Genomic DNA, 27,491 nt, shown 5'->3' on the forward strand with positions numbered 1-27,491 from the left:
TCCATATGGTGGTGGTGGTGGTGGTTTGGTCGCTAAGTCGTGTCCGACTCTTGCGACCCCATGGACTGTAGCCTGCCAGGCTCCTCTGCCCATGGGATTCTCCAGGCAAGAATACTGGAGTGGGTTGCCATTGCCTTCTCCATTCCTTCCATATAAATGTTATCTAATGATAGAGATGCCTCCTATGTCACAGAGGTACTATGATCGGATGTGTCATCAGACCTAGTAATAGTTGAAGAGAACCATCATATGCTAGGCACTTTGACATCTATTATTTCCTTGACTCCTAACATTTATTTGCTCATTCACTCCTGAAGAAATAGCGGGTCTGGGAGGAACAGTGACTCGCCTAAGGCCTCTTGGGTGTGAGTTGTCTTCTAGTCTTTGTTACTACCTTGTCATGATGCTTCATTAGTAGAATTTTTACCCAATGTAGGTGCTTAGGGAATTTTGAAAATCAGGAAAAACCAAAGTTTTACCACTGTTCTCAGTGACACTTCAGAGTAGCAGAAAGTCAGTAAATGCATTTCTAATAATTCAGTTTAGAAGTATACCAGCTGGTCTGTTTGACATTCACTGCACCAAATACTTTGGGAAAATCTAACAAAAATTAAAAGTTTATGCTTCTAATGAGGTAGGAAAGATAAAGACTAACCCAAAAAAACACCCATAAGGGAAAGATAGAAACTGATTCTTGAAGATGCTGCACTTAGAATTTTGCAGATTCGCCAATGGCTTGTCCTCAAAGGAATGAAAATGATATAAAATATACCAACATGGCACAATTTAAAAAACATTTTTATTGAAAGAAAACATATGGACAGAGCAGTGTACAAATCAATTTTTATAAAATGAGAGATAGTTAATTTTTATTAAATAGGACATGTCTATGCAACCAGCACTTGGATCAAGAGAGGGAATATTACCAGCACCCAGAGCACCTCTGGGTTCCCCTTCTATCACTACACACCCCTCAAGATAACCACTGTCTTCACCCTTAACATCATAGATATATTCTGTTTTTGAAGTTTACATATACCCATTTGTGTCTAGTTTCTTTCACTCAACATCACATACTAAGAGTCACGCATCTTGTTGAGTGTAGACACAGTTCATTCATCCCTATAGGAACCCATAGTTTTTCTTTCTTCTATTAATGGACATTTGAGTTGTTTCTCTTGGGCTCTTATAAAGAGAAATGCTATAAACACTTTTAAACATGTCTTTTGGTGAATAGTGTATGTATCTCTGTTGGGTATATAAGGAAGGAGCTAGGTCAAACACTTATGTAGAAGATAATGCCAAACAGGTCTCTTAAATGTTACACAAAGTTCTCTAATTTTAGGTATTCTGGTGGGTGTGAAGGGAGATCACAGCACAACCTCAAGTTGCATTTCTGAGATGAGCTGAGAACCTTTTCGTATGTTTTTTGACTTTTTGAGAAATAACTGTTTATCCCCGCTTGCAAAATGCCTGTTGAAATATTCTGCTTATTTTCAGCTGGGTTTTTCTGCCTTTTTCTTGCTGATCTGTTAATGTCCTTTATATATCCTATGTAAACCCTTTTTTGGATATGTATATTGCAATTATCTTTTCTCTGTGGCTTGATTTTTCATTAATGGTGTCTTAGAATAAACAGGAGTTGTTAATATTTAAATTATTTATTTTATTTTTGGTTGCTCTGGGTCTTTGTTGCTGCACGGGATTTCTCTCATTGCAGCGAGCAGGGGCTACTCTCCAGCTGCAGTGCGGGCTTTTCACTGACTGGCTTCTCTTGTTGTGGAGCAAGGGCTCTAGGGCTTATGGGCTTTAGTAGATGGGGCCCTCAGGCTCTAGAACACAAGCTCAAAAATTGTGGCACAAGGGCTCGGTTCCTCCCTGGCATGTGGGATCCTCTAAGGTCAGGGATCCAACCAGTGTATCCTGCATTAGCAGGTGTATTCTTTACCACTGAGCCACCAGGGAAGCCCAGGAGTTCTTAATTTTAATGTTATCTAATGATCAGGTGTTTTTTTCCCCTCCTTATGGCACCCCACTCCAGTACTCTTGCCTGGAAAATCCCACGGATGGAGGAGACTTGGTAGGCTGCAGGCCATAGGGTTGCTAAGAGTCCGAAACGACTGAGCTACTTCACTTTCACTTTTCACTTAAATGCATTGGAGAAGGAAATGGCAACCCACTCCAGTGTTCTTGCCTGGAGAATCCCAGGGACTGGGGAGCCTGGTGGGCTGCCATCTATGGGGTCGCACAGAGTCGGACATGACTGAAGCGACTTAGCAGTATGGTTAGTACTGTGAGTGTTTAAGAAGTCTTTGCCTACCGTAAGGTCATGAAAAAAATTGTTTTTATATTTACTTTGGATGCTTTTATTGTTTTATCTTTCACAGTTAGATTTAAAATCTGTCTGGAATTGATTTTTTGGTACAGAATAAGGAAGGAGAAGGCAATGGCAACCCACTCCAGTATTCTTGCCTGGAGAATCCCATGGGCAGAGGAGCCTGGCAGGCTACAGTCCACGGGATGGCAAGAGTCGGACACGACTTAGTGACTAAACCACCACCACCACCAAGGTAGAGGTCAAGATTCTTCTTTTTTTCTCCATGTGGCTTTTCAGTTGATCAAGCACCATTTACTGAAAAGACCACCCTTTCCTCAGTGCATCACATCGGCATCTTCCATGTAAATCAAGTGACCTTATAATGTAGACCTGTTTATGGACTCTATTCTATTGTCCATCCTTGCTGCTGCTGCTGCTGCTGCTAAGTCGCTTCAGTGCTGTCCGACTGTGCGACCCCAAAGATGGCAGCCCACCAAGCTCCGCCTTCCCTGGGATTCTTCAGGCAAAAACGCTGGAGTGGGTTGCCATTTCCTTCTCCAATGCAGGAAAGTGAAAAGTGAAAGTGAAGTCTTCGTGACCCATGGACTGCAGCCTACCAGGCTCCTCCGTCCAAGGGATTTCAAGAGTACTGGAGTGGGGTGCCATTGCCTTCTCCGTCTATCCTTTGCTACCAATTACTATTTCTATAGCTTTATAACAGGTCTTGATAACTGGTAGTCCTCCACTAGGCTCTAATTTTTTACCCTCCCAAGCCATCTAATACCAGAGTGCAGCTTCCACTTCCCACTTGGCTGTTAATATCTTCAGATGAGTGTAATTGATTTGCTTGTTCCAAGGGCTTGGTCATTTGTGGTTACCTGGGTCTTTATCCCATCAAAACCCCTTTAAACAAAGCCAGCCAGGTGTCGGCAGACAAGCAAATCAGATCTGTTGGGTAATTAAATTACGCGGGGAGGGGAGAGGTGGATAAAGTGAGGTTGTCTACCCTGGGGGTAGAGTGACAAGGTGATCGATCTACATACACCTGAGGACTGGCTTCTCAGGAGGTACGAGGAGAGCCAAACTAAAATCCGGGTAGAGGAGGGCTACGCGAGGTCAGCGCATGTAAATGTCGCGGGGGGTTCCGCAAGGCTGTGCGAATAGGCTCGCTGGGGTGGGGCCGAGAAGCCGCAAATCACCAGTTGAGGGCCGAGTGCGCGTCGCCGGCTCAGAGGCGCGCCTGCTGCTGCCTGGGCCCGGGCGGGGGCCGGGGAGGGAACCGGAGCCCCAGCCGCCCGGCACACAGGAGAGACGCGCGCCGGCTTCCCGGTGGGAGCGCTCCACCGATTATGAGCCGCTCCTGCTCCGGGAACAGCCGTGGCGCGGGGCAGACCGTGCGGCTCCTCTGAGCCCCAGCCCGAGAACCCGGGCCCCGCGCTGGGAGGTGAGTCTCCGCCGCGTGTCCCGCGGGGGTGCGGCTTCTCCCGGGGCGCTTCGGCTTCCCCCTTCCCTTGGAGGACGGACTGGGAACTTTGTTGGCGAAAGTTAGGCTTTGGGGAAAGTAGAGCCAGCGACCCCCTACCGCTCCCCCAGCCGAGTTGGCGACTGGGGGCTGGAGTGGCAGAACTGGGGACGGGGTTGCGCCCGTAAGGGGCCTCTGAACCGGGTGGGATTCCCCACACGGGGCCTGCGGCGGGAGGCGACGTGCCGCGAGCATCTCTGCTCTTTGCGTCTTCCCGGGTGCTGGCTTCTTCGACCCCCTGAGCGTCCGGCCGCGCCTCCCGGTCCCCTCCCTCCGGTCCCCTCCCTCCGGCCGCAGAAGCCGGAGCCGGTCGCGGGATGCGAAGGCCAGGGAGGTGGGGGTAGGGGCTGCTCCGCTGGAAGCCCTGGGCTTGGAGGAGGCGAGTTTCTCCACTAATCTCTTGGAAAGTCTGCAAAGCAGGCGAAGGCGCCCGCCCCGTAACTGTTGACAACAGCTCCCTCCCTCTCTCCCTTTGTTGAAAAAGAATGAATAGTTGGTTGTGTTGCTCCCTCTTCGTCGGAGAAGGGAGGGAAGGGGAAGTGAAGGCAGGGAAAGGAGGGACGGTGGGCGCAACGCAAAGTGGGTTCCGGTCTCAGCCGGTCTTTCCTTACCCGCTAAGGCTGCCTCCACCTTAAAAGTTTGATCAGGTGTACACAGTCGTGGGAAGTTCAGTGGGCTCCAAAGCAGCTGTGGAGGCGGTGTGTTTCGTGGAGGAACCCAGAGGGTCGTGCCTAGGCTTGGGTGGCGGTGATGGAAAACTGGTTTTGGTTTTAACTCGCTTGAAGCAGGGTGAGGAGGTAAAAGATTATTCTCCTAACCTCGTTTATCTTTCACCTGAAGCTATTAGCTGAGATAGAAAGTAGAGCCGTGCGTTCAGCCATGCATTTTAAACCTTGACTCTTATCTACCAAGGCTACACAGATCTTTCCAAGGAAGACACATTGGCGAAGGGAAGGTCAGTTTGAGAACGGATAATCTCCCTGCTTGTTGCCAAGGAGTGAAACGAGATCCGGGAGGAAGGGGGAGACGTAGGTTCAAAAAGTCACAAGTGGGAAGGGGCTGCTCCGTTAATACCGGGAAAGCCACAGGCCAAGCAGTTATACGTGAGTGTACAAGGGGACATATGAAATGTAGCTGTAAACAACTTGCCACACTAACGGCTCTCTCACGCCCCGACTCCAACTTTCCCTGAGAAGCCTGACATTTCCAGAATGACTAACAGGAGATCTCAATCTCCTATTCATATAGAAAGGACTGCTTGTCGAATGGATGCTAATCTTAAGACCTTTATCATGTAGATCCTGTGCTGTGTTGCTTGCAATTCAATCCATGGAAGAATTATTCATACTTCAGTCATTTGGCTAGACTTCATAATGTACTTCAAAATAAAGGGATGGATACTCAATTCCTACACCCAAGCAGAGCTTCATTCTGAGTGGATAAGCCAGCTTTATTTGTGTGGTTTGCCATCTCCTCTTCCTATCTGCCTCTGCAGAGAAGATATACCACTACAGATCTGGATTGTAACTTCTCTGTTGTGGTCATAACAGGGCAGCGGAGGGGGTTACATTTCCAGAGTTTAAAATACAACAGAAAGCTCATAAAGCCCACATCCCATGACCGTCTGTGAATTTAACTTGAAAATATCTCATTTCAGAAGTAAGATTGAAAAATACAAACAAATAGACTGCTTATCTCTGCCTCAACTTGCGTGCGATCGTCAGTTTCCTTGAGACTATAAAGGAAGGGAGTCAAGCCTGTTGTTCACAAGCATTTTCGAGCATAGCCGCTGACCAGGGTCAAGAAGGCAGCACATAGGTTGGGAGTATGTCAGGCTCTCTCTCATCTCTACTGAGATTTCAGCTCTTTGAACGAACACGTGGGTCTCATATTTTCCTATCAAGATGTAGAGTCTTTGACCTTTGTGTATATTTCAAGATCTGGCTTTAGACGGAGTCAGGACGCTGTGTCTGATTACCTGCACAGGTGAAGTCAGATGGCCAAAGTCTCACCTGGGCTTTTATTTTAAAGACTGAATGTGGGCTCACTTCATGTGCTTGTGTATCTGTGCCCTTGTCATACTTGATTGGGTGTCGTTACATCTTTTGTTCTTGGTTTAAACATCTCCTTCTTCATCCTTCCTGGCTGCAGTCTTCTCCAGAAACAGTGACTTCGTTTGTGAGCTCTCACTGTGATGGGGATGCAATGACAAGCAAGACAGACATGGTCTCTGCCCTGCTTAGGGAGACATGGTATTTTTGGAATGCTTGCTGTATGTCAAGGGCTTTCCATACACAATTGCATTTACTTTTCACAACAACTCCATGAAGTAGATGTTGTTAACCCATTTTTACAAGTGAGAAACTGTCAGAGAGGTTGTCACTTGTCCCAGGCCACACAGTAAGTCAGTGGCAGAGTAGGGATTTGAACCTGTGAGTGTCTTACTTCAAAGCCTAGGTTCTGAGTCACACCATGTTTGATTTTCAAAAATTAAATAGTACATAATGGCTAGGAACATCAAGACAGAAGCATCTCCAAGTGGAGAAAACTTCGGAGCCAGAAACTGGAGACTTGAATTTAGTCTCCACCATGCTCTTCCAACCCATGTGTTCCCATCTCAAGACCCACCCATTTGCAGAATCCCCTGCCTGGAACTGAAGGGAGTTGAATCTTTTCTTGACTGGTTCCTTCTCTCTTTTCAGGTCTCATGTCATGGTTCCCTCTTCAGAGAGCTCTTCTCAGAACACCCTTTCATGTTCTTTAGGGCAGTTATGACTGGGATATTCCCTAATTTGTTTTTTTTTTAATCTGTGTTGATTGGACTTCCCCATCGCAGTGTAGGCTCCATGAGAAGGAGGAGCTTATCTATTCTGTTATAGCCTCAGCTCTGGTACATTGTAAACCCTCAGAGAATATATATTGAGTGAATGAACATGTATTTTCCTTATCTGGAAAAGGGAAGGGGCTTGATCCTCTGAGATCCCATCTACATATCACGTGCTGAGATTCTGCTAGTGGTCAGCTGTGGTAGGTAGCTTCTCTGGCAGAATGGAAAGTACGTACCTTGAACCTAGATTCCATCACTTCCACCTCTGGATTTCCCCCAGGTTCCTGGAGTCTGGAAAAAATAAAAATAAATAAAAAGTAGGAAACAGAGCAACCCACAGACTGCAAATGAGTTTCTTCCACCTGTAGGTCTCCCTTCCACTCCCCACCCCACTTTAGTTTGTTGCTGCTGTTTGTTTTTATAAAGTTGGGTCTCTGGCCAGGGCACACCTCCCTCACCGTTGGATTGACTCAAGCTTGACATTGGACCCAGGCTGGAACCAGTCTTTCGCAGTGACTAGTCACGGGATGAGGCTATATTTTAATGGGGAAGAGTCCCAAGTTAGAGGCAGCAGGTTGTTGAGGAGAGCCTGGCCTGTGTATTTCCAATTTATCTGCAGCTGAGAAATTTAACTGTAACACGGGAAACTTCAACTAGGATGATCTTCATCCTCCCATTATTAAACTCTGCTTCACAGCCTTCGGGTCAGCACCCCTTCCTCAGGGAAGCCTTTCCTGGCTGCTAGATTCATCTAGACCCCAGTTTCCACTCTGCGTGCCCCTGCAGCCTGGGGACTCACCAATACGTAAAGTCATTACTTATTGTCTGCTTCCTCCATAGGATAGGAACCTCTGGAGGACAGCTGTTTGACACCATCCCCAACACCCACACAGTGCCCACCACATAGGAGGCCCTTGTTAGATGTGTGTTGGATAGAAGAATTAGTGGATGCTCCTGTTGACTGACTGTTCCTCTTTGTCATTCTTTTCTGTTACCCAGAAAGTAATCTGAGTGTCAGTTGTTCTGTACCAAAGAAACCCACTTACCTGGTGGTTCTCAAACCTGGCTCCACATTGAACAATATTGCAAGGATTTTAAGACTGATGCCAGGGTCCTATTCACCGAGATTGTGACTTGATTGGTTTGGTTCATGGCTTGGGTGTCAGAATTTTCGAAGCTTCTCCGAGGACTCTTAATGTGCATCCAGGTTGAGAGCCTCTGCTTTTCCAGAACTCATTCCTGGCGTTGGCCCTTATAGGTTTGAAGCAGTCCAGGTGAGAGAGGGCAGGGATATAATTCATGGAATATTGCATGGTTCCTGACAGTTTAAGAGGTACTTTCACATCTGTTATCACATCTGATAATAACAAGCTGACGGATCTACTCTCTGGTTTAAATACTCCCTTTATGTTGATGACTCTTAAAAATCTACATTCTGTACTGGCCTCTAACTGAACATACGAGTATCTAGACTGCAAGACAGAACTATCCTGGTACCTCACACTCAACAGCGCCAGTGGTGAGCTTGTTACCTGCCGTCCTGAGAGGGTCACCCCTTGTGCTACTGAGTGATACAGCACAGCACCATCCTCCCATGGCTGTGGCCTCCTTCATCCCATACAAGAGGCCTTGAGCTCTTAGCCCCTCGCTCTGCCCTTCCTTTCCCTTCCCGTGGCCACTATCCCAGGTCGGAGTCCATCATTCCTTGCTGGCTTGTTGCTGGTGTCTGACTGACCTCCCCTTCTGTCCCCTCCAGAATCACCAGAGCTCCCTACCCAGGCACAGACTGGATTCCATCCCTCTCCTCCTGAGTTTCCCTAGCACTGACAGTCAAGTTCAAACACCTCAACACACCCTTTAAGACTTTGTGATCTGGTCCTAAGCTGTGCTTCTTCCAGGAAGTACTTCTCAGCTTCACTCGAGCTGCTCTGCACAACTTAGGTTCCTGAGCCTGTGCAGGTACTTCCCGCCTTTATGCATCTGCTGTTACCACATCATCTTAGAAGGCTTTTCCCTACAGTTTCCAGCCTTTCAAAATCTTCATCTCCAGTGATGCCCTCTCTGAGATCCTCCTTGCGCCCTTTTATCAAAATTAATTGTTCTTCCCTCCAGCATCTTAAGGGTCCCATCAATGAGTTACATTACAGTTGACCTTGAACAGCACAGGTTTGAACTGCATTTGTCATTTTGTTGTTGTTTAGTCCTTCAGTCATGTCTGACTCTTTGCAACCCTGTGAACTGTAGCCCACCAGGCTCCTTGGGATTTCCCAGGCAAGAATACTGGAATGGGTTGCCATTTCCTTCTCCAGGGTATCTTCCTGACCCAGGGATCAAACCAATCTCCTGCATTGCAGGTGGATTCTTTAGCCACTGAGCCACCCAGAGTGGGGGTGGGGGTGGCACGTAGAATTGCATAGGTGCACTTATACACAGATATTTTTCAGTAGTAAATACTACAGTCCATGGTCAGTTGAATTTGTAGATGTGGGGGAACTATGGATACAGAGGGCTGTCTATAAATTACATGCAGATGAACCCTGAGTTGTTCAAATGTCAACTGTATTCTCTTTGAATTCACAGTTAGGGATTGAGGTTTATGCTCTTTGTTTCTCTGAGTATCTTATCTGGAGTGGGCACTTAAATGTTTGTTGAGTTGGAAGTAGGAAAAGCAGGTGTTAACATCCCTCGAGAATACACTGAGGTGTGGATAACTTGCCGAAGGGCATTCTAAAGCACTTTGGCTCAGACTTGAAATAGATAGATCTTGGATAAGCAGAGAGGAAACAGGCTGCTGGAGACGCTGGAGCCAGTGTAACTCTTGTCTGTCATCCTAGCCTGGAGATAGACGTGATCAACACTAGGGGCCTTTGCAAGCGGAGAGATTCTGTGCGATGGGGGTGGGGCTTTGGGTCTCCCCACCAGGTTCTTGGGACTGCTCCAAGCCTGTGGAGAAGAAAGGTGCTGATAACTCGGGCAGGTGAGAGTTCATGGCTGTGAGTGTGTATGGGTGGGATGAGGGACTCCTAGTCGGCTTACGTCATCTGTGTTCAGGAGAGGGCTGAGGAGTTTGGTTTCTTTTTTAATAATGATGATCAACATGGAACAAGTGCTGACGGTGTGCCAGGTACTGGCCAGACCCGGGAGGGGCCCCCGTGGGGACTGACAGTCCGTTGTCTGCACCCACCGGGAGCCAGCCTTCTGTGTGGTCCCAGTTCAGCATGGAGCAGACAGGCCTCAGAACTACCAGATCTGGCAGGGTTCAGATTATATGCCTTAAATGAAGGGCCTCCTTCCACCCAGCGCTTCAGTGTCTCTCTCTGTCACGTGTGGGAACAGTGGACTGAGTGTGTGTGTGTGTTGGTGTGTGTGTGTTTGTCACTTGTTTCCTCTGCGCACTCTGCTGACTGCTCTGGGTCCACCTCTTATTTGACCAGATTCTGTTCTTCTTGATTGTCACCAAGCCAAGTCCCAGGTCCCCAGGTCCTTTGTGGAACTGTCTGCAGTGGTGCTAGAGAGTGATGATTTTCACTCAGCACCACTCCCTTTGCAGGGGAGACGGTGGTCTGTGAAGAATGGGGATTGCACGGCCTGAGAACAGACTGCAGAGTGAAGAGGCGTGTTCCTCACCAGGCTCAGGGAAGGCCAGGGCGTGGGGCTTAGCTGTGCAGCTGTGATCTCTGGATCAGTCTAATACCGTGACTAGTGGTACAGATTCTGTAACCTTCTGTTTCCTGGGACTAGCCCTAATTTTTATTCAAGCTTGTGTTTCTCCTTCTCTGTTTATTCGCCTTTATAATTTTATTTATTTGGCTGTGCTGGGTCTTCACTGTTGCACAGGCTTTTCTCTAATTGTGGTGCCTGGGCTTCTCGTTGTGGTGGCTTCTCTTGCTGTGGAGCACAGGCTCTAGAACACAGGCTCAATAGTTGTGGCACACAGGCTTAGTCACTCTGTGGCGTGTGGGATCATCCTGGATCAGGGATTGAACCCATGTCTCCTGCGTTGGCAGGTGGATTCTTTACCACTGAGCCACCAGGGAAGCCCTATATTGGCCTTTAAAATATCATTTAATTTGGCTGAGATCAAAACCATAGTGGTTATTTAGAGGATAGAGGTGCTAACCCTGCTCAGGGTGAACTCTGCTAGTGGTGATAGCTGGGAACAACTGCTAAGGCTGCTTTCACACACAGAGTTTTTCATTTCTTCCCTTGCGGCTCTCGACCATTTTTTTTTTTCTCTTTTTTACCTTTCCCACTCTCCTGACTCCACTGGCACCTATGCACATTGCTTAACCCTGTTGGTGATAGGCGGGTTCCTGACCCCTCGGGGGGACGATTGGAGCTCCCACCTCATGGCTTTCCTCTCCAGCTGAGCCCACTAATGTGTGGAGGAGTGGCCCACCTCCTGAACCCTGACCGTCTTCGTTAATTAGCGTACATTGATTTATTTACAAGCACCAGGTCTTCACCAGAAGGAATCTGTCCTCTCTGGGTAGCACAACTGAGGAGCTGGGTTGAAGGCGTTCTAGCAGCTAAGGAATTCCAGCCATCTTCACCTGTTCTTATTGCTTAGAGGGTGGTGGGCATGCATGAGCTCATTATCTTTCCTCAGTATTCTTCTTTGTTAGTCATGCTTTTGCCTCAGCTTCAGTAATCTGAAGTAATAAACTGGCTCGTGTGTCTCTAAAGGCTCTGAAATGTATTTGCCCTATTCCATTTGGCTCAGTCAGTAAAGAATTGGCCTGCAATGTAGGAGACCTCCAGGTTTGGTTCCTGGATCAGGAAGATCCTCTGGAGAAGGGAATGGCAACCCACTTCAGTATTCTTGCCTGGAGAATTCCATGGACAGAGGAGCCTGGTGGGCTACAGTCCACTGGATTGCAAAGAGCTGGACACGACTGAGAGACTAACACACACACACATTGGTGGACCTGCTGCCAAACCAGGAGCATTCTTCTATAGGATGAAGAAGGGGATAAATAAACTTCCCATCATAGTAAATTTCACAAGTGATGTTTATCCTTTAACACTTCGTGAGCATTTTCTTTTGTTACATGATCTATTTCCATTTCCTTTTGTAAGGAGGAAGTCAGTTCTCATGGTTTTCTTAGATTTATGGCTTCACTCTCTTCTTTTCCCCTTAGACTTGAGGATCATGGCTGCGGGAAAGTTTGCAAGTCTTCCCAGAAACATGCCAGTGAATCACCAGTTCCCCCTCGCCTCGTCCATGGACCTTCTGAGCAGCAAGTCCCCTCTCGTTGAGCGTCGTGCAGATGCCTATCAAGACGTGTCTATACATGGCACCCTTCCCCGGAAGAAGAAAGGCCCTCCTCCCATCAGGTCCTGTGATAACTTCAGTCATGTGGGGACCCTCCCCCATTCCAGATCCCCACGGCACCACTCACCTCTGATCCAGGATGTCATCCAGGAGCAGCCCCTGCAAGACTGGAAAGGCGAAGCCTTCACCTTCAGGTAGCTTCTTTAATTTCACAAATGAAAATGATTTGTTTTAAAGGACTTTTTTTAAAAAAAAGTGTTTTTAGGAAAAATATCAAACATGCACAAAGTAGAACAGATAGTTTAATTAACTCCCATGGACCCATCACCCAGCTTCAACAGTTATCAACTCGTGGTTGGCTGTACCCCATTCACTTTCCTGCCTCTGGTATTTTTATTATTTTCAGGCAAAGCTTTATTGTGCTCTGTTATTATTTTGAAGCAAATTTCAGACTTCGTTTTATCTGTGAATATTTTGGTATATGTCTTTGAAAGATAAGGACTCTTATTTTAAAAAACATATAGCTACAGCATAAAAAACTGTAACATCTAAAAAAAGAACCATTTCTTAATATCATCCAATTTGGGTGATATTAAGTGTATTTTAAGGTCAGCTTCCTGTATCATTAAGTCCCTCAGAGGGAACCACGGTATATTTTTTTTTTTTTTTTTGCCTCAGATTATGAACTGCATCCATCCATTTCTATAGAGATGTCAGGATTTCTATAATTAGGATGTCTATAATTGTATAGGCGTCCCCATTATCCAGAGCATGCCTATGAAACCTTCCATAAGCTGAGATGGTATGAAGTAGTAGTTCCCCTAGGACACATCATACTATAAATGGATGCATAACATAAATGGAGATAAAGCACAGATGCTCACGCACAGCTCAGGGCCAGGGCGACTTGATGCTGAGAGGCTGCATGTAGTTCTGGAGGGAACTTGGTGCTGCCACTCTCTGCTCTGCGTGTGCACCGCCTGTGCAGCAGCTTCCAGAAAACAGACACTCAACGCTATTTTAGCATTTCACCTTTTTCCACAAAAGCAAAATTCCCGTTCAGACTTCTGTTAGTGAAATCAAGTCCCAATGTAGGTCATTTTGTAAAAGCAAAGTAGTGTCAAGCACACTTCCAAAAAGCGGGGATACCTGTGTTTAGCTGTCAACAAGCTGAAATAAAATCTTGTTTGGTTTTGGATCCATCATCAAGTCAGCTTCAGAATACTTTAGAACAGGAATTGCTTTCTTCTTCTGTCCACCAGGGACCTGGGTAAATAAGACTCATGGTCATAAAGGCTTTTTCTCTGGGTCTGAAATGGGCCTAGTTGTGACCCTGCTTGTGGAGCTGGTTTAGAACCGCTGCACCCCTTTTTCTGTTGAGCAAGGCCAGCAGCCTGTGATGCTGTTGGGTAAGCAGGGGGATGGTTTCTTCCGCTGTATCTCCTTACATCTCTCTCTCTCTGTGCAGCCCTGTAGTATGGAAGGCCACTTTGGTCCTAGCTCATTTATTTGTTCAATACCTGTATATTGAACACCTGTGTTAGTTAGAATATGCTGATTTTGTAAGCACTATTGCTTCACCAGGAAAATTCTGCCCGTATCCTCTAAGTATCTTAACTAAAGGGCTGGTCTGACATAGACGACATTTTAGCTATCAAATCATTGCCCTTTTACAGGGTGGGGAAACATGTGCCCTGACAGGATAGCAGTGGAACATGAGAAATGGTGTCCTCCCAGAGCAAACACTGTAGTGAAGGATCCAGATAATAAATACAAGTAAATAAACAAGACAATGGCAGGTTATAGTCAGTGATATAGAGGAAATAGTAATATGCTGGAGATTTATTGGGGTTATATTTTTTTATAGGGTGGACGGTCTCTGAGGAGGAGAGTTCAGTGGAAGGCTGTCCCGGCATAGGAAGAACAAGTGCAAGGAACCAGGGGTGGGAACATGTTTGAAAAACCCAAAACAAGCTAGGGTGACCTGTGGCTGGAGTGTGGCATGTTGCGAGGCAAATAGTACACATGTTGGGAAAGGCCTAGGCAGGCAAGAATTGTATAATTGCAATATTACAGGAGAAGATGAGTGGAAGCCCAGATAGTCTCTGGAGAAAGCACTGGAGAGTCTGCAGGGTTTCTGACGTCAGACCACACAGCTTCCCAGGGTGTTCTGGGCATCAGGTGGTTCTGCTCTGCAGAGTCCAGGTGGGTGGCCTGCTGATGACAGGTGTATGTGGAAGTGCACACATGCGCACAGTAATGTTGATATCTCATCATGGGCACCTGATGCACCGCCATGCAGAAGCAGAGCCATCACTGCCCTGTCTTAGGGAGGCTATGAGGCAGTGAAGGAAAATAACTTCCAGCTAGCCAGAATTAAGCCCAGGCTGCACTCATGGAGTCAGAACCCACTTATTACTTGGCTTCCTGTGGCTACTTTTTATTTAGTTAGTTAAACTCTATATTGAGCTAGATATCCATGGGCTTCCACATGGAGATGGTTCACAAAGTCCAGGCTAGGTGTCTACTCTTACCAGGGGGATCTCCCAGGGCCCGGGGGTAGTAATGGAGTCACCCTTTGTAGCTTGAGGAAGTTCTCAATAAACTCCTGAGGCCCAGGCTGTCAACCTGCCAGCAGTTTAAAACCTTTTTAATTGGAAAACTAACTTGGACATAGATCAGATCTTAGATCTTATCGGAGGTGGACTCAAGTCATGAGTTTAAAGTCCAGGCTGTGGAAGACTTAACAAGTGCTGTTGGTTTAGGTTTGTTTCTGATTCAGAGTTACGTTCATCCAAATTCATGTTTTTTTCCCTTAACTTAAAATACCTTATTGTTAAAGGTCAGCACAGGAAGTAAATGCACATCCTTCAAAATTATGCTGAGTGTCGAAGGATCTAAAGTCCTCTTCCCCCACTCCGCACCCTTATTGTTAATGTATTTTGTTTACCTGACACGTCTTAAAAATATCCTGAGTTGTTCTCAGTTTTGAGGACTTCAAAGCACCTTATATTCTTTTTTTTTTTTCCCTCCCTAAATCCTTTTAAGTATTCCTAATAAGATTATGAGCTGCCTCAGTTACTTTTTGGAACAAGTCAGAGTGTCAACAAGTGTAACATTTTGTGAAAGTGAAAAGCTGGGGACAGGCTGTTTGAATGAGAACCTGAGCCTCTAGAGTGGGAAGTGTGACCAAGGTGCTGGACAGAATTACCTCGAGAGAGAAACAGCGTTTCTGTTCCTAACTCAGCTCTGACAGCCCGGCAGAGCTGTGAGACCCACCACCCTGGTTCACTCACCACTGGAAGCTGGGAGCCGTGTGTGTTTTAGAGTTTTGAATCCCTGACTCTAGGGACCTAAGACTAGTTAGGTCTACCTTTAACAGGATTATTGGTTTCTTTTTTTTTTTTTGCCTTGTTTCAGATAAACTCTTTTGGCCTTATTTCTTTTCAGAGTGAATCAGGGGTTAACTTCAGCCAAGAGTAGCTGAAGTTCAACTCTCCCAGATGTCAAGCCTGCAAGCCTTCCATTCCATCGCACTTGGGGTTGGCATGATGATGGTGGGGCTATCTTGGGGAGTGCCCCCCCCTCCCCCGCAACTCCTGGGCCCACCTATACTCAGAGGGAAGCGCTCCAGATAGCACCTCCTTGTCCTGTGAAATATTCTAAGTTGCAAGTTTGCTGTTTTTCCAACAAATTTGTTTACTTTATTAATCACTAAAAAGTCACCTTTATGGTTGAATATTAAGTAAATATCAACCCTGTGGAAGGCCCTAGGCAAAGCAGAGGAAGTCTTCCTTTTGACCTAACAATTTACATTAGTAAGCAGTCATATAAACATGTGTCATATTCACATGGATTATTATTCCCTTACATTTTATAGTTATAAAATATCTTCCTGTTCATAAGTTATCTTGTTTGAACATCATAACCCTATGTGACAGTAGATTTCATCGTTAGCAGCAGCATTAGGTTGTCATCAATACAGCTGAGTAAATGGTTCAGAGATTGAATGGTTGAAGCACCTAAGATTAGACCCTCATGTGTGACTGAGCTAGGATTAGGACTCAAAAACTATCATAGGGCCTTCCCCAGACACTGTGCTCTGTAGCCTTGCAAGAAGGCTGGCTCTGCTGTGGGCATCTCTTGAGTTATCTTCTTGCGTGAACGCTTCAGTCCCCAGGGTCTGACTGCAGCGTCTCAGACACCCGCCTTGAGGAGGCTAGAGCCTTGGCTGCCAAGAGCAGGCAGAAGGCAGGCCTGGAAGGGGAACTGGTCTCCTCGTTCCGAGACCCGTATCTCTTGGCTCTGTTTTTGTCTTGGCTGCCCTTGGATATACTTGTGGTTTGAAAAGGAGCCAAAGTGAGGAGCCCAATGCTCTTAAACCTGCTGCTTGATGTCACAGAAGGAGCCTTTGTTCTGCAGGCTGAGCAAGGCTTCTCTGAGAAGTCTGCAGATGGGATTTCCTCTTGACATTAGCATTGTTTGTCTGGTGTCCCTTGGGTTCATCCATCTTCAAGGATGAATTTTTATTTCAATTTGGGACCTTCCTTGTACTGAGAGGAGACCCGTTCCTGATATGAGAGGTCTGCATTGCCGGGATAGGTGAACGGTCAGCGCTTGGAGTCCACTGTCGGTCCTCTCCCTGCCCATGGGTACGTGGAGGCGCACATTCCTGGGAACAGCTGCTGAGAACGTAATTCCTTCTACCCCCTGTGCTGTGGGAGCATGTGGCTGGACAATGTGGTGTTTCATTAATCTGCATGAGTGGAGCTGACTGACTAGTCACAAGTGTTTTAACTAATGGGGGCCAGAAAGTCTGCAGAATGATTCCAAGTTAAAATCCCGTATCCTTTCCCAGGCAGTTAAGTAACCTTCTGTGTCATAGTGTCAGCTCTTCAAATTTGAAGCTGAAGTGTTAAGACACAGGCTCTGTGCAGAAGACCCTACTCCAAACAGTGATTCTAGGCTGTGTCGGTACTGTCACCTGAAAAATTGTTTCCACAGCCACCAAGTTCTAGAACTATTGATTTATGCTCCCCCAGACATGCAAATAAAGTAGTCTTTAGCACAACGTTAATCAGAAGGATCTACTATGTGAAGGTCCACACGCAAGCATCTGCACAATTTATACATGGGCATGTCTGCTGTCTACCGATTGGAAGCTCTTTGGGCACAGAGAAAAAGTTGGGTTTAGATTTGAAAAAAGGCTATTTAATATGAATAAATTCTTTTTAGTAGAAGGTACATTTATTGAGTTAGCAGAGTGGCAATGGCGTAACAGCCAAGAATGTCTCCAGAAAGTAATAACCCATGCATTGAATTTTTATTTTTAAATTTTGAAGTTAAGTTTTATGAACAGTTTGAAATGCCCCTTGGTGTTTAAGTGCAGCTGTTGCGGATGGGTTAGTGAATTCCAAGCCATGGTGCATGTCCAGGCCCTGGTGGCCCCTGGTGTGCTGAGGCCAGGAGCAGCTGGGTCAGAGGTGAGCTCAGCCCCTGCTGGGCATCTGGTACCAACCCAGGGTTGGGGGAGCCCAGAGAATGGGGAATGCCTGCAGGCCCACCAGCTGCCTGACAGTGTCCTAAATCTTCTACCCACAGGGATGGTTTCAACCTAAAGGCTGGGATCTGTGCATTCTCAGCTGTTCTGGGGGAAAACTGAAGTACTTTTTTTTTTAACTGATTGTAAACCACAACCAAGAAAATGATCAGACTTACACAAAACCGTCCTTGTTAAGTAGAGCTGTTCAACATCTTCTTTCCTCCCCCAGTCTCCCCAACAAATCTGCTTTAAATTCCTGTTTATTCAGGCCTCCTGCACGTTATTTGAGCAAAAGTCAGGTTTGTCAGTCTTCTGTGAGTCAGAAACTCTGAGTTTTTCACACCCCTCAGGATAGGTTGAAGCACACTGTAGACAGAAGATGTTCTGCAGTTACAGATGACTCGTGTTCGTATCACGTGTGGATTGGGGAGCCATCCCAGCCAGGCCCGGAGGTGGGAGCTGGAGAAGTTGCTTTTGTTGTTTAGGAGATCCCTTCGTGGGGACTGGACTGGAGCCACAGGAGTGATAAGCCCTCCGGCCACCTCCGGCCACAGCCACCCTGCTGTTCACAGCTTTGTTATGCTGTCACCACCCAGTCTGTCTCTAAGAGGCTAGCTGCAGGATCGCCTACAGAATTTCAAGCTTTGTTTCCTCCAAGGCCCCAACACTGAGGGTGTTCCTGTTTTTGGATTGTGCTGTTATTTACAAATTACAGAAGTCTGAGAAACCTTCCGTGTTGACCCAGCCTTTATGTCTGTGGTTCCAGAATCACTTGCAAAAGTAGTCAGGGGTGGACAGAGAGAACGCGAGTCATGTAATCCAGGAGGTCTCAGTCTATCCACTATTAGGTGTGTGAACTAGGACAGGTTCTAAACTATAAACTGAGGGTGAGCATAATGCTTCCGAGGGGTGCTGTGAAGATTCACTGGTCACTCAGCCTGCAAGTTCCACTGAATGGCATGGCTCTGACTTTCACTCTTAAGCCTGGTTCTGCCTTCTGGGAGTCTGGGTAGAACAGGTCATGTCCTTGCTCTCACTTCCACCTGATCATAGCAGCTTATTCTTCTCCTGCCAACTCTGCTGGGTGACGCCTGACCTGAAGGCCACTGGTCATTTTGCTGGGATGTTGATGTAGCCGTGGATATCAAAGAAAGCAGCTAGTGACCTTGGGGTTGATTCCAGCAAACAGACTGGGTGGCTTTGTGACCTTGTGTAAGTTACTTCATCTTTCTGACCTCCACATCCTCAAAGGGTGGCTTGGGGGTCAAATACAACCCCATGTGAAGGCACCTAGCTCAGACCTGGCATGGAGCAGGGGCTTAGATGTTGGTTTCCGCCCTTCCTTCCTCCTGGAAGTCCAAAGGCCAGAACTTGGAGGCTACTAATCCTCGTATGTAACCTGAGATCACGTTCAATGCCTGTGGGTTTCCGTGCGAGAAGGTTTCCCATGTGTTGACAGTCTGGCCAGAATCCCTCTATGTGGGTCTGCTCTAAGCGGCCCTGCAGCAGGGCATCTTGGCCACCACTCAAGCTTACAGGTCTGACAACCCCATGGCACATGGAAAATCAGCACACCATGGTACTGAGGCATAGAGTCTGTCCTTGGTGAAGTGGCCCAAGCCCTTGCCTGCTTGTCCCTGTACTCAACGTCTGTGTCTTCACTGTTTCTTTGAGTATTTATTGAGTTTATTTAGTGTCAGGTATTGTGCTGGGTTCTTCACAGGTGGCTCAGTGGTGAAGGATCCGACTGCCAATGAAGGAGACGTGGGTTTGATCCCTGGGTCGGGAAGATCCCCTGGAGCAGGAAACAGCAACCCACTCCAGTATTCTTGCCTGGAGAATCCCATGGACTGAAGCCTGCCAGGCTTCTCTGTCCATGGGGCCGCAGAGAGTCGGACACGACTGAGTAACTGAGCACGCACGTTGTGCTGGGTACCAGGTCCCAGTGGAGCATGAAGTATAGATGTGGACCTTGTCCTTGGGGAGTGCCCAGTTTAGAGCACTAAACTGAATGAGGAGGTACAAGGAAGGTCATATCAGAGAGCCCTGAGTTCCTTGAATTGGGGGGAGAGAAGGGTTCTCTGCAGGAGGGAACATTTGAAGATTGAATATAAAAAAACAATGTAAACTTCTTCATTAATATTTTATGTTATGATGTATTAAGATATTTTTGAAATATAAACTTAAAACATTATTAAAATTGAGTTCACCTCTTTCTTTTCAATGGACTACTAGGAAAGTTTACATTACATGTTTTTCACGTTGCATTTCTGTTAGTTCCAGTCTAGACCTCACTAAGGAGTTTAGATTTTCTCTGCAGGTCAAAGGGAAGCCTCTAAAGGGTTTTAAGCAAGGGAATAGCATGATCTGGCTCTGTTAATAGAAGACTCAGTGGAGAAGTGATTGAAGGCGGAATAGGAATTGGAGGGAGGGTAGGAGGCGGTTGCAGAAGTTCAGAAAGCAGAGGGGATCTGTTCTGGGAGGGTAGTAGGGGAGATGAAAGTGGGAGGATTCAAGATCTATTTTGTAGGTAGAATCTACCAGAATTACTGAGGGTTCGATAGAGAGGGATGAGGCAGTGGGACAGTCAAGCATGGCTCAGGGAGCTGGGTGGGGAAGCGGGCCATTTACGGAGACAGGGAAGAGTGGAGAGGAACAGGGCTTTATTTAGTGATCAGGCTGCTTTTTCCTGGGAGGAGGAGGTGATGGATGGTTCGATTGCAAAGAATCGAGACTTCTGTTTTACGTGTGCTGAGTCTGAGATGTTTGCGTGTCTACTGGAGGTGTTAACCAACCAGTTGGTGTTGTGAGCCTGGAGCTATAGAGCGAGGTCTGGGCTAAAAGTTATAAAGTTAGGAGACTGCATACAAATGATGTTAAAGCCAGAAATGGATGCCATTGGCCAGGGAGAGAGCTGTATAGAGCATAAAGAGAAGGCCCCCTAGAGCCCAGCCAGGAGGAACCCGAGCACAGACCATTCTGGGGAGTCAGCATAGGAGGCTGAGTGTTCAGTGGGGAGCAGAGAAATGAGGCAGGAACCACACATGGTTGGTGTTCAAAGGAAGGTGGGGATGAGAGACAAAATTCAACAGGAAAAGATCTAATCTTTTAAGTATGTAGTAAAACAAAGCACATTTTTTCATTACTTGATTCTTTTTATAAAACATTTTTGATTTGATTAAACCAGACGTGCCCTCGGGGCCGCCCTCCCTGTGGGCCTGTGTCAGCAGTGTGGTGATTATGCCTGCGGTTGGTTCCTTCCCTGGTGGTTCTGTGCATCCCTCAACAGCTCCGTGGACAGAGGTTACATAGACCACAGTGGTTGGTGTTCAGATTTTTGCCTGAGGGGTGAGGGCTGTTTTTCTAAGATGCCTGCCCTTTTCCAAAAGGGGCCTGGGGTGCATGTTCCTATATATGTTTGGCTGAGTGAAGTCTTTCCTTTTATTTTCTCAAAACTGTAGCACTTTGGGGCTTCCCTGACAGCTCAGTTGGTAAAGAATCTGTCTGCAATGCAGGAGACCCTGGTTCAATTCCTGGGTTGGGAAGATCCACTGGAGAAGGGATAGACTACCCACTCCAGTATTCTTGGGCTTCCCTTAGGGCTCAAATGGTAAAGAATCCACTTGCAATGCGGGAGACCTGGGTTCGATCCCTGGATTGGGAAGATCCCCCGGAGAAGGGAAAGGCTACCCACTCCAGTATTCTGGCCTAGAGAATTCCATGGACTGTAGAGTCCATGGGGTCACAAGGAGTCGGACAGAATAAAAGTGGTACTTTTATTCTGTCTCTGAGTTAGTTGAGAAGAAACCTTTACAAACACACTCCTTTAGCAGTGAGTGGAGAAGGCAATGGCACCCCACTCCGGTATACTTGCCTGGAAAGTCCCATGGACGGAGAAGCCTGGGGGGCTGCATTCCATGGGGTCATGAAGAGTCGGAGACGACTCAGAGACTTCCCTTTCACTTTTCACTTTCATGCACTGGAGAAGGAAATGGCAACCCACTCCAGTGTTCTTGCCTGGAGAATCCCAGGGACTGTAGAGCCTAGTGGGCTGCCGTCAATGGGGTGGCACAGAGTCGGACAAGACTGAAGCAACTTAGCAGCAGCAGCAGCAGCAGCAGGGGAATGGTTGGGGGCAGGGTGGATGGGGCCAGTAGGAGTGGAGGAAGGGCAGATAGACACCAGCCAAACAAAGCATCTGCTTTTATCAAAAGTGCTGTGTTTGGGCTTAGCCAGCCTGAAGCCTGATGATTCACTGATGCCAGAACCTCTCTGCCTGCCAAGAGACATACTGGCCTTGATACGGTTTTTCTCATTGTTACTCTATTCAGTTTGACTGACTGCTGCCAAGTTAAGATTTCAACAGTGGCTTTTAACTTAATGCTGTCCTGGAATTCTGCTGAACACAAGTTAACCCATGAGCACATCAGGTCTTTGTCAACCAGGACCACTTGGTATTAACCTTGGATTCCTGTAGAGACTCACCATAGTGTGATATGTAGGATATTTAAATGGTGCTGTTTTAACATGATTAGGGAATCTGCCTGAGGAGGCGGTTTAATTGCCATTCTTTCAGTGTATGTCATGAACACATTCATCAGGCATGGCTGTATTTTCAGATGAGATGGAAACTGACTCATAGGAGCAGGAATTGGCTGCTGAAGTGAAAGAAGCAGGAGTTTGAGAAGCAGCTGGGCCTTAGGATCTCTGGTCACCAGGACGGGAATTGTGTCTTCATGTACAGTCTACCCTGGGCTGTAGGAAGAAAGATTCCCCAAGTTGAGGGAAATGACAAAGAAAGTCTCACCGTCTGAGGCTCTGAAAGGGAAATGCAATTCAGGACAACTGACAGCAACATGCTGACCAGAGTTTGGAGGAGGAACAGGTATGTTGTGACCATCTAGGGAGCGCTCGTGTTTAAGGATGTGTAGGAAGGACTGTCTCCAGCCTGGACTGACCCGTGTACAGGATCCCCCAGACTGTAGCGTGATGAGCCAGGGCTGATCTGATAAATTCATTCACTAGGACCCTGAGTATTTGTGTGCTGGAGACTCAAAGACAGGCCAGGGCTTTTGTCCAGTTGAGGAGCTCGTGGCCCTGGGAGCAGGGGATGCATGTTTTGAACCATCTGAGCTCACCTGCACCTGTTCTCTCTTTGCTGCTGACCTGCCTTCCCGTCCACACTTTTGCCCTCCATGTCACTCCACTAGCTCAGTAAACAAGTCTACTTTTCTTGACCTCTGACTAACATCTTTCCAGGTATCATGTTACTTTTTCTCCTTGACCAGATGATTGCAGGTTGTGCTTTCTAGGTAACCTTCCCTCAGAGCCTGCCTTCACTGTGCCACCACTTGCTCTGGGCTGTTCTGTCCTTGGCCCCAGACTTAGGAAAGGTCGGGCCATGCAACCGAGGCCCGTATCAGAGGGTGGCTCTGGGCTGTGAAAAGAACTCGAGTGCAGAGTGAACAGAGGATTGTAAGGAATGCTATGGGTAACAAAAAGGGCTTTCAGAAATTATGTTTGGAATAATAAAACCAAAGAGAGGGGGATGTGAGAGAAACCAAACTGCTGAGCTTCTGTTCAGCTTGCATTTTTTCCTTTTTTTTGGTCGAGGAAATGACTTCTCTGATTGGAAAGGGTAGGATAGAGGTGAAGGAGGATAGTAGATGAGGCCGTGACAAGAGGCTCTAATGCCATCAAATAAGCTGAAGCCCCAAGGCTCCAGAAGAAAGGCTGAGACCACCAGACCAGTGCACAGCATTGGAAGCATTGGAGAAATGCTGGCATCACCAAGAGTGACAGGAGAGATGAAGATAGATAAGGATTTTAGTTTTCAAAACGGAACTAGGGAGATACAATTAATCTACAAAATGGTAAGATTGACATCCATCTCAGGAAATATTCTAAAAAGGATTATTAGAACAATGATTTTTGAATACTTGGGGAAGGAAGCAACAACCAGTAGTAATTAGCAGGGCTTTGCCAAAAAGCAGGTCGGACTAGTTTCACTTTCCTTCCTGGGGTTACTTTGTTGGTAGATTAGAGGACCGTTGAGAAGGTGTATATTCAGATGTCAGTCATCAGTGATATCCTTAGGATGAAAGTGATTGCAAGCCAGATGATGGTACAGGAAACACACTCTAGGCTGTGCCTGTAGCCCATTTCTAGCCAACTTTAAAATATCTTTTAGACAATGATGCTGACATAAACATCATGTTGGTGGATGTTATGAATATTGGGGGAATAACTAATATGTCAGAGATAGAAGTAAGATCCAAAAAAGATCTTGGCATTTTGAAACAACAGACCAAACCTAACTAGAAGGACTCTGTGTGTGTGTGTGTGTGTGTGTGTGTGTGTGTGTGCGCGCAGATGCACACACGCAGAGTCACTCAGTCGTGTCCAACTCTTTGCGACCCTTTAGACTCTAGCCCGCCAGGCTCCTCAGTCCATGGGATTCTCCAGGCAAGAATACTGTGGGTGGCCATTCTCTTCACCAGGAGATCTTCTCAACTCAGGGATCAAACCCGAGTTTCCCGTGTCTCCCGCATTGCAGGCAAATTCTTTACCTGGTGAGCCATCAGGGAAGCCCAACTGGAAGGACTCAGGAGGGACAAAGACTTGGACTAAGTCCAAAAAACAAAATAAATGTGTAGCGTTTGGCTTAATAGCCACATGTGAAAAAGTATTCCAGGATTTAGGTAAGTGCAACCCTAGAATGAGTCAGCAGTATTCTAGGGTTGTCAAAGAAGCTAATGTGATTTTAGGAGCATTAATTGAAGTTTCATAATTGGACCAAGGGAAGTGGTTACACTTGGCTGCCCAGCTCCCATCTGGTGACTTGTTATCTCTAAACAACAGAAATAGAAGATGAATTCCTCCACTACAGAGCAGTTAGCTTCTGTCTCGATCACTCTTCTACTTTAAAGCAGAGACGTTTAATCATCAAGGCATACCCCTAAGGTTCTTTGTATTAGTGAAAAGGAACTCCTCATGTCATGGGTTAACCCTGGGAGGAGAATATAAAATAAGCACCAGCCTTAATCCTGTCAACTACTAGTGAGCCAGCTTTAACAAATGAAATCAAGAAGTATGTCTTGAGATGTGGGAGAGTAAATCTCATATTTATTTTGCAAAGGGATGAAACAAAATGTACTGTCTGAAATGCACATCTAGGACTGTTATAGTTCTCTGTTTTTAAAGCTACATCCCGTTTTAAAGCACAATCGTATGCATATTTTATAATTAATTTCATAATTAGCTTTTATGGGTGATTTTTCTTTTCTTTTTGGCTTCTTCTTTTTTTTAAAGATTAAAGTAGAATTGACTTACAATGTTAACAGATTACATCCTTCTTTTAATTAGCAAGGACAGTGCATATACTATGCCCCTGTGTGGCATGAGAAAGTAACTTAAAAATTTTTTTTAAATTTATTTTTATTTTTAATTGGAAGATAATTGCTTTACAATGTTGTGTTGGTTTCTGCCATACAACAACATGAATCAGCCATAAGTATACATATGTCCCCTCCCTCTTGAACCTCCCTCCTACCCCTCTAGGTTGTCACAGGGCACCAGTTTGACCTCCCTATGTCATACAGCAAATTTCCACTAGCTATCTGTTTTACATGGGGCTTCCCAGGTGGCTCAGTGGTAAAGAATCTGCCTGCTAATACAGGAGATGAGGGTTCGATCCCTGCATTGGGAAAATCCCCTGGACAAGGGAATGGCAACCCACTCCAGTATTCTTGCCTGGGAAATCCCATGGATAGAGGAGCCTTGGTGGGCTACAGTCCATACAATCTCGAAGAGGAGCCTGGTGGGCTACAGTCCATGGAGTCACAAAGAGTTGGACACGGCTGAGTATGTACTAATGGTAGTTTCATTCCTAGTTTTTTAAGAAATCTCCATGCTATTCTATGCTAAGTCACTTCAGTCATGCCGGACTCTGTGTGACCCCATAGACGGCAGCCCACCAGGCTCCCCCGTCCCTGGGATTCTCCAGGCAAGAACACTGGAGTGGGTTGCCATTTCCTTCTCCAATGCATGAAAGTGAAAAGTGAAAGTGAAGTCGCTCAGTCATATCCGACTCTTAGCGACCCCATGGATTGCAGCCTAACAGGCTCCTCCATCCATGGGATTTTCCAAGCAAGAGTACTGGAGTGGGGTGCCATTGCCTGTTCTCCATAGTGACTGTATCAGTTAACATTCCCACAACCGTGCAATAAGGTTCCTTTTCTCCACATCCTGTCTAGCATTTATTGTTTGCAGGGTTTTTGCTGATGGCCATTCTGACCAGTGTGAGATGGTACTTCATTGTAGTTTTGCCTTACATTTCCCTAATAATGAGCGATGTTGATCATATATTCCTGTGTTTATTGGCCATCTGTATGTCTTCTTTGGAGAAATGTCTACTTAGGCCTTCTGCCCATTTTTTGATTGGGTTGTTTGTTTTTCTGATATTGAGCTGCATGGGCTGCTTGTATATTTTGGAGATTAATCATTTGTCTGTTGCTTCGTTTGTAATTATTTTCTCCCATTCCAAGGGTCGCTTTTTTTCATCTGGTGTATAGTTTCCTTTGCTGTGCTTTTAAATTTAATTAGGATAAAGTAACTCGTTATTGCAACTTTAATGTGATTCCCAGTATCAGTGGAGAAACTGTCCATCTAACTACACACTAGCTCATGTTTTTCCAAGTGATGTCATTTCTCCACTCACCAGGCCAGTCCTGTTTTAAGCATCTAGTTCTTCACTTTCCCATAAACAGTTGGAAATGACCTTGTGGTCCACTCAGTCCTCTTGGTTATCTCCCTGGTTAACCTCCTCTCTGGCATTTCAAACGGGTCCAGAGAGATTCATTTGCAGCTGAAGCAGCCAGCTTCTCAAGACCGCTTTGAAAATACCTAGTCTCAGAGGGGCTGGGGAGCTAGGCGCTGGCCCGACAGCAGTGACCTTCCACTGCTAAGGGAGTTCTGTCTTCGGCCATCACCGCTCGGTCACAGGCCTGTGGCTATATTATCTCCTTCATGAGGCGGCCCGTCAGTCCAAGAACAACATTTCTCTCATGTTCCCTCTCTCTCTCCAATGTTATTCTTCCCTTGATGAACCCATGGAGTGTGGTGGGAAGGGTTAGAGTCTAGATCTGCTGCATAGTGCAGAGAACACACACACACACACACACTCATACTCATTCATTCAAACCAGCATGGATTGAGCAGCTGTACTCTGGGGCTACAGAGGTGAATAAAATAAAATATGGTCCCTATTCTTAGTGAGATCATAGTCCAGTAAGGGAAATAAACAGGCATATACATATTGTATTGAATTATTATTTGTTATAGTAAAGTTTTATATTATAACAAATAATTATAATTCAATATAATGCATGTACTCCTTTATATGTTTTATAATGCATAGAAAATAAGTGCCAATGAGATGTTATTAATTCTGTGAGTTGGTGGTGGGGAGGGAGGAAGGGGAAAGAGTGGTCAGAGAAGATGGAAATGAATAGAAAGACGATGGGGACTCTGTAGACTTCTTGGTTCAGGGAATTCCAAATAGTTTGGATTTGTTGGAGCGTAAGGAGCATGGTGAGGAGATGAGGCTGGTGAGATGGACAAGGCCTTCGAATTGTGGATAGCGTCTAATAAAATATAAGATGAGAATGCTATACTCTCACACATGTTAATCTTACCTGAAAGAACATGGGTTTAGTCAGAAATATTGGCCAATGGAAGCAAAATCTTAATAGATTCAAAGCCTCTTGCTATCCCTTCCTCCCCGCCACAGCTCCCCAAGGTGTTGAGATGTTGATAGAACTGCATGCTGGCGGACAGAGTGACTGAGGGCTCTAAGTTCCAAGGCCATGTCCACATGCACGTAGGCTGAGGTTGCCAACAAAGGGCAAACTTCCTCCCAGTTATTGGGTTCACCTTTCCTGCTTGTCGATGTGCCCTTGCACAGGGGTTGGTTAAGGATGGTAAACCAGTAGAGTCCCCCAGGCTGCA

At 46.2% G+C, this 27,491-nt stretch overlaps 1 protein-coding gene across 6 annotated transcripts in view; it reads left to right on the plus strand.

Annotated features, from left to right (window-relative positions):
- Positions 1–27,491, plus strand: part of BCAR3 (BCAR3 adaptor protein, NSP family member) — a 221,575-nt gene that overhangs the window by 89,428 nt on the left and 104,656 nt on the right. For 2 of the 6 annotated variants that reach the window (XM_061411151.1, XM_061411152.1), the window contains exons 1-3: positions 3,683–3,761; positions 4,752–4,794; positions 11,808–12,135. In XM_061411151.1, the coding sequence (XP_061267135.1) occupies positions 11,819–12,135 (317 nt within the window). In that variant the 5' untranslated portion in view covers positions 3,683–3,761; positions 4,752–4,794; positions 11,808–11,818. The other 4 variants (XM_061411154.1, XM_061411153.1, XM_061411158.1 and 1 more) reach the window with 3 other exon arrangements.

This window comes from Bos javanicus, chromosome 3 (genome assembly GCF_032452875.1).
Source record: "Bos javanicus breed banteng chromosome 3, ARS-OSU_banteng_1.0, whole genome shotgun sequence".
NCBI classification, from domain to species: domain Eukaryota; kingdom Metazoa; phylum Chordata; class Mammalia; order Artiodactyla; family Bovidae; genus Bos; species Bos javanicus.